The following is an 11897-nucleotide window of genomic DNA, read 5'->3' as shown; positions in this document are numbered from 1 at the left end:
GCATTTCAGAACCATGGTCAGTGCCAAGGATTTTTGGACAAAATGTCAGTAAAGTGATCATACTTTACACATTTATACTGGTTACTGTAGTTAACAGTGACTGAGACAATAGGCTGGACATCAAAGAGAAGTGACAGCTGTGTAAGTGAAGTCACCCTTCACCCAATGTGGCCCTTACCCTAAAATGGGTTTGAGACCGCTGGTTTATTTTAAAAGAAAATATGTTCTGATTACATTTTATTTTCTGGAAGTGGCAGTAGAACCATCAATATTTTATAATCTCTTATGCATTATAGGTCCTTATCTCTTGCCACATGTTCTATAAGTTAATCTGTTAATCATTAAATGTTCACTTAATCACTTGCTTATGAAACCCCTGTCAGTCTCTGACCTCACATCCTCTTTACTAGTGAGTCATAGAGCCAGGGCTACTATTACAGATGTTTATATAATTCATTGCAGGAATGACGAATGGCTGGATGAACGAAGGGAGAGTCTAGCAGTCGCACCTTCCAAGAGATGGAGGCCATTGTTTGTAGTACTGTCATTTGAATCACAGTTTTTAGTGGTTGAGTTTTTGACAGCAAAGTATTGACCTAGCCACAGATTTAGCAATTCACTACTAAAGCTTCTCTCTTTCCTGTCCTCCCACTAGCCCCCGCCCCCATCTCACCCTCTCTGTCCGCCTCTCTCTCATCTCTGTGTTCATCCCCACAGTACAGTCTGCCTCCAGCTGACGTCTGTATTGGCAGCAGCATCATTCCACCCTGCTGAGTTATCGGAATTAGTTTGCTCCCTTTCCTGCATTGTCTGTGCAAGGGGCATGGGGCGTTATTGTTATTGACAGACTGTATTTTGTTCTATATTTAATTCTATTGACATTTAATCTTCACTGCGGCCCCATCTCCCTTGGGGGAAAGACATAGGATGTTCTCTTCGTCCAGAAATTCTCTGTTATCTCCCTGGTCTTCCATGGAGCAGGCCGATTCTGAAGTGCTGAACATCAGCACCAAGGTGCAGCTGCATGGAGTTCTGTGGAAGAGGCCCTTTGGACGCCCGTCTGCCAAGTGGTCCCGCAGGTGAGGTTGCATCAGTCCCATCCAGAATACATGCTAAAAGTTGGTTACATTTGTACACTCAGAGTTACAGATGGATACATTAACATTGAGCATTTGACTGTGTACATTCTGTACAATGACTTCACTGTACTGTTGAACTATAACTAACTGCTGTTAAACCCGTTCAAATATGCTTACCACACAGAATAATCAGGAAGTGACCAAACTTGAGATAATCGTGGGGAAATATTTGAGTCAGTTTGCATACATATATTTGGTCCAAAATCCAAATGCTACCATGTATACCCCAAGGATTATTTTCTTAATAATAATTTGAGTTGCATGTGCATGTTTCATTTGCAGCTAAGGCCATTACCATTAATCAAGTTGACTTAAATATAACGGATGGCACCAAATGTAAAATTGATTATTTGCTTTTGTAAAAGATATACTACACAACTTAATGCTGTGATAGACTCTCTAACACATGTACAGCATGGATGTACATTTGTGATGCCCTTACACACTTACACACACATATTTACCAGTAACATTCAGATCACATACTGTATTTAGGATTTTCTTTTCTGTTAATGAGACTTGGTGATTTGCTAAGCTGTTGTGTAGTACCGTAGGCCAGGGAATGGTTGAGCTGGATGAATTGGTGTTTATGACAAAAAATATAATATAAATAAACAGGCATTGTGATGTGAGTAGAAGATAAATGACCACTGAGCAAATATTGAACTGTGTTTAACTGACCCTGCATGGTGACAGTATCATGTCAACATCCAACCAATCTGAGAACCCATCGTCAAAAACTAGAGACTAACATCCAACTAATGCTTAAGTCCCCTGTGACTGGCTTTAATTAACAGTGATCGTTTTAACCTCTCCCTTTGTCTTCCAAATCAGATAATCTACTGCCAAGTGCTTTGGCAGATTCCTGAGATGCAGAATCAAAATGATTTGCATTGTTGTTGCATGCCACTTTGTAGGATGTGTGGCCCTAAAATAATCTAATCATATTCTCAATTGTAGCCTATATATAATCAATATTTAGCGGGAAGGATGCAACACTACTTTTTTGTAGCTGTTGTATCAGCTTGTAAAATGCATTTCTTATTGTGTTCATATTCAACAAATGCAGATATTGCTTGTATTTGGTCCCACTGAAATAACTGACTTGTAGTTGTCAATATCTTCATTGGTGTGTAGATTCTTCATCATCAAAGACAGCTTTCTTCTCTACTATGCGGAGAGCGAGAAAAAAAGTTTTGAGTCCAACAGATACTTCAACATTCACCCGAAGGTGAGATCACACGAATGCTTTCAAAGTTCATTGAGATGGGCCTTTGTAGCTGACAGGGAGACGGTGTAAGAGATCACAGTATGCATCTCTACTATCCAATACATACTGATCATTTAATAAGCATAGGTCCTTATTTCAAATTATGTTTCCCTTTGGAACAAAGTTCTTAAACTCACAACTATAATGACGCGTATTTTCCTGTTGGCTCTATTATATTTCCCCATTCATTATTAGTTAATCTTTCTGGAAACTAAACACATGTGGTCTCCGAGGCTAATCTCTCACTGGTATATTTTTCACAATGGAATGAATTAAACTTTTCCATGCGTTTTCTTTTTTTTCTTTTTTACTACTTCTGTAAACTCATGTATTTTTGCGTTAATAAATACCGTTTATGACAATGTGTTGTTGCATTCCAAAATATCCTCTGGCGCTACAACCCTGCACCATTCCTTCATATTGAGTAGACAAATGCTGTAATGACAATGGAGTTACAAGAGATGTTGCCAAAACCTTTATGTTACACAGTATTTAAATGTGGCTGACTTCATGAAATATTAACATATTTTGTACAACACTGTACATTATATACATTATATTTTAAGCATTTTAAAATATTTCCCATGGAACACCTGTAATTGGCCATGGGCCACTAGTGGTTTGTGATCCATTGGCTGAGGAAAAACTGCTCTATTTTATGTGTCTTAGGGAGTCATTCCTTTGGGAGGATGTGTTGTAACTGCAAATGAAGACATGGGCATGCCCTTTGCCATCACTGTCAACCTGGAGGATTTCTCTGTAAGGATTCGAGCCTATCACAATCTCAAATGATTTGCAAAATGATTAATTAAATTAATAATTAACACATTTTGCCTGCTGCATTTTGTTATGGTGTTAGCTATGATCTTGATGATATCCTTTTGTAAATTGTGTCTTATTAGATTATTTCCAGATATTCAGGCATGAGTTGTTAACATTTCAGTGGAAAATGGGGTATAATAGCTGGATTAATGCTGATGTACAGTATTCTGTATTAACCCCAAGGGTATCATTGCCTTGGCTGCTGATTCGGAAGAAGAACAGAGTCAGTGGTTGGAGATGCTGCAGGAATCGGGGAAAGTGTGAGTACTGCCTGAACAATTTTGTAGCACGAACATATTCCATTCAAAAGCATTTGCATTTTGCAATCACACCATCTCCCACTTCCAGCACTTGGAAGAACTCCCAGCTTGGAGAGGCCATGATAGAGAGTCTGGGGGCCCAGGGGCTGCAGTTGGCCAAGGAGAAGCAAGAGTATATGGGTAAAACAACTGCATAGACAAATCTAGAGTGTTCACTAAAAATGGACCTGTAAGGGTCAGTACAAGTCAAATTCTTGGATCAGGGGAGTGCTTTTATGTTCAGATAAAGACATGAAGAATGAATTAAGATGTTTTAGAATGAACCGGACAAGTGAAATGGTTGTTTGTTTGTAGATAAACTCATGGAGGAGACTGAGGAACTGAGCCAACAAAGAGAGCAGAGAGAGGTAAGACGTTTCTGTAACCTACTCCACTGACGAGGGGGTGTGAGTGTGTGAGTGTGTGTGTGAGTGTGTGAGTGTGTGAGTGTGTGTGTGTGTGTGTGAGTGTGTGAGTGTGTGAGTGTGTGAGTGTGTGTGAGAGAGAGAGAGAGAGAGAGAGAGAGAGAGAGAGAGAGAGATACATCAGTGTTGTGTATGTGGTGTGCAGGAGTTGGAGCGTTTGAACCAGGTCCTGGAGGATGAGAAGGTGAAGTTTGAGGCGGTTCTGTTGGAGCTGAAGACAGAACAGGAACAGATCAAACTGTAAGACAAATATAATATCAGTTAGAAATATGATGCGGTTAAAATTGACATAGAACTGAATCGACAGGACAGTAAAAAATCACTAACACAATGCATTTGCAGCAATTAACATAAGCATCATTTTTCAGGATATTTTGTCATCTCATTGACAGGGACTTGGATGACACAGCTCAATCTCTGAAAGGCGTGGAGACTGAAAAAGTTGAGCTGAGCAACTTAACAATCATGCTTCAGAAGTCTATTGAGGTGTGAGTTTGACCAAAGAGTATGTGCTTCAGTATTAGCAGCCTAGGTGCCCAGACGGTTGATAATATTTTGGACAAAAACATAGGCCATTTAATGAGTGCTTGTTTAAATGTATTTGAATGTTGTTTGGTAGACTAATACACACTAGCCTGTGTTGCCTTCATTATAAGGCTCAAATATGTTTTGCGGTTGAGGTTATTACCAGTGGTTACTAGTGGAACTGTTCCACTGGTAACCAAGTATACAACATTCAAGAGTATGCTAAATCGGCCTATGAACTAGGCCTATGAACTAGGCTTCACCTACATTATTTTCATGACTGGTTAAAATGTCTCATCATTAGTAGCCTTGCAGGTATTAGTAGCTTAAATTCTGCTACAAGACATGCATTGGTAGTCCTGCTGGGATTTACAGACATTGTAGGTAGGGAGTAGGCTCAGATTATGGCAGGTGCCCTAATTGGCATGCAGCCATTCCCTGAATCATCAAAGGTCGCTAGCTGTTTTCTCATTCTCCTGTGTTTTGGTTTCTTTGAGCACATAAAATGTCCAGTGTCCATGTTTGACTCTCAGGTTGACAGTTTAGCGCACTGTGGCACTTTAGCATGAGCTAAATGGTCAGCTACTTGTATCAGCAATAGAAATTATATTTATTTACAGTAGGCCTATGTACTATATAAGATTAGCATATAGATTTACGCTATAAGCTTTTGTGTGTATAGGTAAAGGCCCAAAACATACTCTCAAGTAAAGCATTCTCCACTTCTTCGTTCTTTCAGGAACTGTCCCAAGAGAAGCAGCGAACCCTGGAACTGCTGGGCTTGAAGCAACACGAGGACACGGAGACAGGAGAGGAGAACTCTGAATCAAGCAGAAGAAAGGCTGAGGACAGAGATGACTCTGGGGAACTCCTTCGAGACCTACGTCACATAGAAGACCAGATGAAGGTCCTGCTAATGGGGAAGGACCAGGCAGAGGAAAAGTGAGTGCAAACACTATCAATCTATAAATATTGTTTACTCCAAGAACTTGAGACAGCGTCACCTATTATCTTTGATTGCTATCCTGAAATGCAATGTGGGTAGAATCTCTGATTCCCTGAGACTGGGTCGTTTATGAGGGTCAGTTGTTCTGGGCTTCCCAGCTGCTAATGGTCGAGAGAATTGACTCGCTGGTGGAAATGTGTATTGATCCCTTAACAACCAGTCCATCGAGTACAGTGGGAAATGGGGTATTACAAGCAGCTGGTATTGATTATATAGCACTAATGTTCTGTTATGCACATTGCACAACACTAGAGATGGGCCTCACTCAGCGCAGTTGTTGACGCCAAAGTGAAGTCTATCAAGGCTGTCTAGCCTGTCTCTTGTGATATTTCCTGTTTGTGAGTCCGGCTGTGTGATTTTTACAAAGGCCTTTATTGTCACACTTCTGCTCTCAGTCACACTCTAATTGTCATAACTCATAAGTAATAGTTGGTCGTCAACCCGATTAGGAAAAATCCCCTGGTGAGTGTTCGACTCAACCTGTGTGTGTATGTGTTCGTTCTATATAGTTTAAGGGGCAGAGCACTTCCTGGATTAGGGGTTTGAGTCCCTATGGCATCACTCATACTTAAGATGTTCATGCTGGGGATAAAAGCATGTACGCAATGGCATATGTTATACGTTATGGCATATCATCGCTGTCATGCGGAAACCTTGTATGTCCAAAGCTGCTTACTTGTGAACCTGTGTTCCAATGCATTCAATATAGTAGTTATTTTGTCAAAAGCTGTTTTTTCTTTGGTTCAAAATGTATAAAATCCGCACACTTTGACTTAAAACAAATCACACTTGTGTGAACTGAGGGTCGTTCTTATACATCATCTCATTCCGGCCAATCACAATTTGCGTCCTCACTTTTGTCTTCACTGTTTGTGTTAAACAATGATTGTGTTTACACTCGAAGCTGGCCATTCATTGTTAATGGCATTCAATGTTTGGGTTAACACAATGTTTGTGTGCACAAACCTTGAAAGCATATGACAGGAAAATTGCTAAAATAGCATATTTACAGGCTCAAATGTTGTGTACTTGCAGATTGGCTATTTCTTTGGCACTTTTGTGTGACACTGTAGCCGCACTAATTTACAAAAAGAAAAGGTTGAAATAGGTTGGAGATGCATGGTTTCTGCCTGACGTCAACGATATGATTTTACACTGTGCTACACTGTTTGCATCCTGGATGCTCTTACTCTATACAGGCTCAGGAAGAACGAGCAGCGAGCCAAAGTCCTCCAGGAAGAGAGGGAGTTCTACTCCTCTCAGGCCCAGGCGCTGCAGCAGTCGCTCACACAGCTCACTGTCGACAAACAGCAGACGGAAGCCGAGCTCAAGGTAAACCCGACTGGTGCGCTGCAGTGCTGATACACAAAGAGACTAGATAAAGTGCCCCTCGGGGCACAGTTCTCCACCAGGGCAGGTCAGGTTGTGGCCTCCTGGTGACGCTATAATAGGCCAATGTGAAACGGTTGCCATTTATTCTTATGCCTTGGATGGCAATTGGATGATTTGAGGCATTTTGTTCCAAAAATGTGTTTTGCAAAACATCCACCTGTTGGTGGCGCTATAACAGGCCAATGTGAAAAGGGTGGGATATATTCCTCAGCCTAGTAGGAAAGTCTGTGAAAGATTTCACGTGATGTAAATTGCACACTGCGTTCATGATTTGAGGCTTTTTGTTAGGATAGAATATGAAATATCGGACAGATCCGTCTTGAACACATGACTATAGAGATAGTGTGTAATGATTTGTGGGATTTTTGGACAGAATCTGGAGGAGTAATATAAACATTTTCTTTTTCAAAAGTCGGCCTCCTGGTGGCGCTATAACAGGCCGTTCTGGAAAATTTGGGGCAGAGGTTCATCGTTGGCATCCAGGGAGTGTGTTTGCAAAATGTGGCATCGACCGGGTTAACGGTGCTGGAGATTAGCTGTACATAGACGGACAGACATACACACACACACACACGCGGACGGACGGACGGACGGACGGACGGACGGACGGAGTGCAAAACATACTCTCTCCCCATGCTTTCGGCCTGGTGGAGACAATGGATTGGGAATTGGCATAACTATAACGACTAAATTACGAGAAAGCAAAAAAGGATTGAAACTAAAAACGGTTTGAAACATTGTCATATGTATAATGTGGCTGACAACATGCATCTGATATGCAAAGGTCATTAAAAAAACCGTCAGATTTGTAGTAATCTAATCTCCCTTCTGATAGTGATGGACAGTGTGCACTGCAGAGTAATATTCCTCTAACAAACTGTATTTCCAACTAATTCTTTTTATGTTCTCCACTATCAGCTAAACACCCTCATGATCCTCTCTAGTCTCTACTGTATATCCTCTCTTTGCTATTGCTTTCCACTCTACTGGCTTTATTTGACACTGTCAAATTAAGCCATCCTGTAATCTGATGATGGGGTGTCCTTTTCCCGTGGCTCCCAGACAGAGATGGAGTCTCGGTTGGAGTTGGAACAGAGGTTGAAGCAGGCAGAGGACGCCTTGCAGGACCTGGAAAAGGGTCTCAACGCCCTGGAACGCACCAAAGAGAACGAGGAAAGGATGAAAGGTGACGTCACTCATCTGAAGAGTGAGTGACACTTACTGATCCCTGTTGAGTCCAAGAAGATGAATGCAATTCTCTTTTAATGAACACACAAATATTTAGGCACAACATAATTTGCACATTATTATCATGAGTGAGATGTACTCCTGAAAATTCCTAGGGGTGCAAAACAAATTCACTTACATGTAGAACACATACACCTACAGAGCCATTTGCAAAGTACTAGTGCAGATGCATTGATCTGTGACTGCCATCTTCTGGGCAGAGCATGATTTACACCTGCAAATGTCTGATTTATGTATGTCTTCAAACTGTGTCTTTCATTTCTGTTTGAACACATGCATTTACAAATTGTGTGTGCATGTGCACATACAGTACATAGTTTTGCCATACTATTTTCAGAGTTCTTTGAGGATTGCATCTGTGCAGCAGAGATTGAGGCCAAACTCCCCTCCATAATGAAGAATGCTGTGTATCTCCACAAAGCTACAGCCCGGCGAATCAAGAGCTGCCGCATCCAAAGGAGAGCCTCCAGGCACCACTGGCGTAAGACACTGATGAGAAAAATATACTCTGACAACATGCATACCGGTATTTCATGGTTGAGGACCCTTATGTATTTGGGCAGTGAAACGGTCACTTTTAGTAGTATAAGTATTGCATAATATTAACCGGTGCCCTTCGGGAACCTATTCAGAGACCACGCAAGTGTGCAGCCTCTGTTGTCAGAGTACTTGATACAGACACACACACACTCTGGCATGGTGAAATTATAGATTTTGACTCTTGACAATTACCGGTACTGCTTTTATGGCTTAAAAAACGAATTCACGTTGGCAGCTCGCCTGCTTGGTTATGGAAATTATGTTATCTGTAAGACACTAATGCTGATTTGAAATGAACTATAGTACAGTATATAACATAATATGTAACATTATTACCAGTAGTAAGTCATGTTAGTAGCAGCAGCAGACTAGCATTACGTTCCTTTATCATTTTGGTATGATACACAGGTTCTTAAGCACTGCGGTTTCCATAAATTCATAATGTTCTCTGCAGTGAAGCACTCCAAGTCATTCGTCGTCGCCGACAGTGAAAGGGCAAACATGGACGAGCTGAGGGAGACCGCCCGGCGACTGACATCTGACAGCGACTTCAGAGAGAGTGTGTACGAGATCATTGTCCGCAAGGGCGCTACAAACAACCCAACCAAGGACTAAGAGGTGGGACAATGAGAGAGTGTTGGGGACAGAGGGGGATATGGATGGAGAGAATGACATTTAAGGGAGGATGAGCAACATGGGAAGAGAGGACAGAGGGAGCGGAGACAGGCATGTAAAGGTGGATGGATGAAATAGATAGAAATATTCCCGCTTGGTCACCTGTGTATGTCATAGCCCACCTCTTCATTTTTGTCTTTCTTTACTGTCCTGTCATGAATTAAGCAGAAATGCCACAAAATACTCTTTCCAGGAGTAGTCCTTAACCTCCAATGCCTCAAGAGCCACTCCCATACTTTACAGCCCCAGGGATATTAGGTGTTGAATGTTCAGAACTGGTTTACAGATCATTTGACTTTTAGTTGAATTCAAAAGCCACTCAAAACAAACAAGTGAGACTGAATAGAAAATACATGTAAAATACAAAATACAAAGCAATGTAAAGATTAATATCTGGGAATTGTATTTATCCCAGGACACCCTTCCTTGGAACACTTTCCTCATTTGATTTAGCAAATAATTATACTATATTTCTGTTTAGAAGATAACAAGATAGACATTTATTATTGGCATTTAGGCCTCCAAATGAAGACGGGTCAGTATAAAACCATTCCACACTTTGTTTCAGCAAGCAAAACAAATCACAAAATCAGCTTTGTTTGAGTATGCTAACAGCTTTACACATAAACTAATTTTGCTATAATAGAAATTTACAAAATTGTAAATAAAAAAATTAGGATTACAAATTAATGCTAAAATAGTGTCTATGAAAACTATTGTAGTGTCCTATTTTGTCAGGGACCTCTCAAAGACCCCTCCCCATAAGGTGCCATTATATTGACACAGTATAAACACAAATCTACACAGTCTAATACGAGACGGTTTTAGCACTTTTTGAACAAATACTACTGCAGTTGATTGTGAACAAGTTCTAGTATTTATTTAACAAAAACAGCAGTCATCGCAAACAAGCCTTGAAAAATGTTTGCATTTATTGTTCTGGCATTTGATTGTTACACAGGTTGTGTCATAGGTCGGTTGTAGTCGAGGGTTGATAAAAACTGATGAACTCACAGATATGTCTTTGATAATGGCTTCCTTCACCAATCCAGCGATGCTACATCTGACAACCTGTCCTCAACAACATAACTTAATGTATTGTACAGAAGCACACATTTTATGGAAATGGACAACTGGCAATACCGATATACAAATTAACTTAAGCGAATGGAAAACCAGTGATGGTATCATGGGTGTTGGTAGGAAGAAAAAATAAACCAACACAATGAGATGATGGGTTATAGAACAGAATATTGCAGTTGTATGGACTGAATGACATGCCTTGCTGTTAATAAAGCTGTGTTTGAACCTTGTAGTACATGTTGATTCTCCAGCGCCCCCCAAACCCTGAGTCCTGTGTTAAGCAGCATGAAGATAAGATACAGGAACATTGAGCACCAGAGCTGTGACCGTTGTAAAGCCTAATTTTTATTTAGTTGTAATAATAATTACTTGAGAAAATAATTGGTTGAAATAACAGATTTTTAACACTAATTTTTTTAATAGTTTTTGTCAAGCGAAATGTTGCATGACACTTTTTTTTAAATTAACTTATGCAGCTGTAGTCCTTGTACTGTAAGTCGCCCAGGATGAGAGCATCAGTCTTAATTGTAATGTAAAATTGATTGTAGACATCTACTCTGCTGAATGAGCCCAAATGAAAGCAACACTGTCAATTGTGATGTATAGAATTTCTATCCGAGCAGTGAGTTTCAACGTCTTCTGAAGTGTCTATTGGATTTCTCCAACTTGGCTTCACACAGCTTGATTACTACTATAGTAAAATGGCTCAATGTGGAAGCAAGACTTCTTCTGTAGGACTTGCTAGCAGATAGCAGCGCCATCATTCTCCCCTCCGCCACTGGAACCTGTAGGTGATTAAAAAAAAACACATTAGTGAAAAGTTATATGCAGTGAAATACACACAGTAGGGATCAATTTACTTTAATCCCTTCAATTCAAAATGGAAACCTGAAACTGCAATTCACATACTGTAATAAGTGCCTTCATTCACATTTTATGCGTAGACTGGATATAAAATATTTGCAGTAAATTCACATCCTGTTTTGACTGAACTGAATGGTGTATAGAACATAACCCTGACTCACAGACAATACCACACGAAATCTCTTACTGAGAGAACCAACCAGGTCACAAACAAGGTCAAGTCTTTACTAGAGTAAAAGGATAAGTAGGATATAAGGATACAATTAAAAGTCTGATGCAGCTGTGCTTTACTGTAGTATGTGAGCACCAGAGCTTGCGATCCATTACAGCTATGTCCTGGAATTTGTATTGAGAATTCCACTGGTTATTTTGTTTTTTTAAATATGGAATCTGCTGTAGTTTGTATTTAGAATTCCACAGCATCTGCCAATAACCTGTTCTATGTTTAGTCCTGTATTTATTCTTGCCAGAAGTAAATTTGCCATTTTGTCACGATTACCTTACAGCATCTCCTACCAATCCCTGAGGTAAACAATTAAATGCAGTGCCATTAATAAGCCTGTTAGTCCTCTGCTAGTCCAACACTGCATTTTGTAATTCTGCTAATTT

The 11897-nt window shown here is 40.3% G+C and overlaps 1 protein-coding gene across 1 annotated transcript; it reads left to right on the top strand.

The window, feature by feature from the left end:
* Positions 1-47: 47 nt before the first annotated feature.
* On the top strand, positions 48-10685 carry plekhd1 (pleckstrin homology domain containing, family D (with coiled-coil domains) member 1). The gene is made up of 13 exons (XM_080783591.1): positions 48-1079; positions 2277-2370; positions 3079-3168; positions 3415-3491; positions 3580-3671; positions 3846-3898; positions 4101-4195; positions 4348-4441; positions 5220-5422; positions 6686-6818; positions 7941-8085; positions 8464-8607; positions 9121-10685. The coding sequence occupies exons 1-13, from the start codon at positions 928-930 to the stop codon at positions 9279-9281; spliced, it is 1533 nt and encodes a 510-aa protein (XP_080639717.1). The 5' UTR covers positions 48-927; the 3' UTR covers positions 9282-10685.
* The last annotated feature ends 1212 nt before the right edge of the window (positions 10686-11897 follow it).

Source organism: Protomyctophum bolini (genome assembly GCF_963924005.1).
Source record: "Protomyctophum bolini genome assembly, chromosome: 15".
Taxonomy (NCBI): Eukaryota; Metazoa; Chordata; class Actinopteri; order Myctophiformes; family Myctophidae; genus Protomyctophum; species Protomyctophum bolini.
Note: the sequence above shows the minus strand (reverse complement) of the source record. Positions and strands in the feature narration are given on the sequence as shown.

Bases quoted from the DNA above. Each gene is read 5' to 3' on its own strand.
- plekhd1 (XM_080783591.1), top strand. From the start codon at position 928: ATGTTCTCTTCGTCCAGAAATTCTCTGTTATCTCCCTGGTCTTCCATG. The intron at 3,492-3,579 runs GTGAGTACTGCC...TCCCACTTCCAG, and splicing joins CTGCAGGAATCGGGGAAAGT to CACTTGGAAGAACTCCCAGC. The intron at 4,196-4,347 runs GTAAGACAAATA...TCTCATTGACAG, and splicing joins GAACAGGAACAGATCAAACT to GGACTTGGATGACACAGCTC.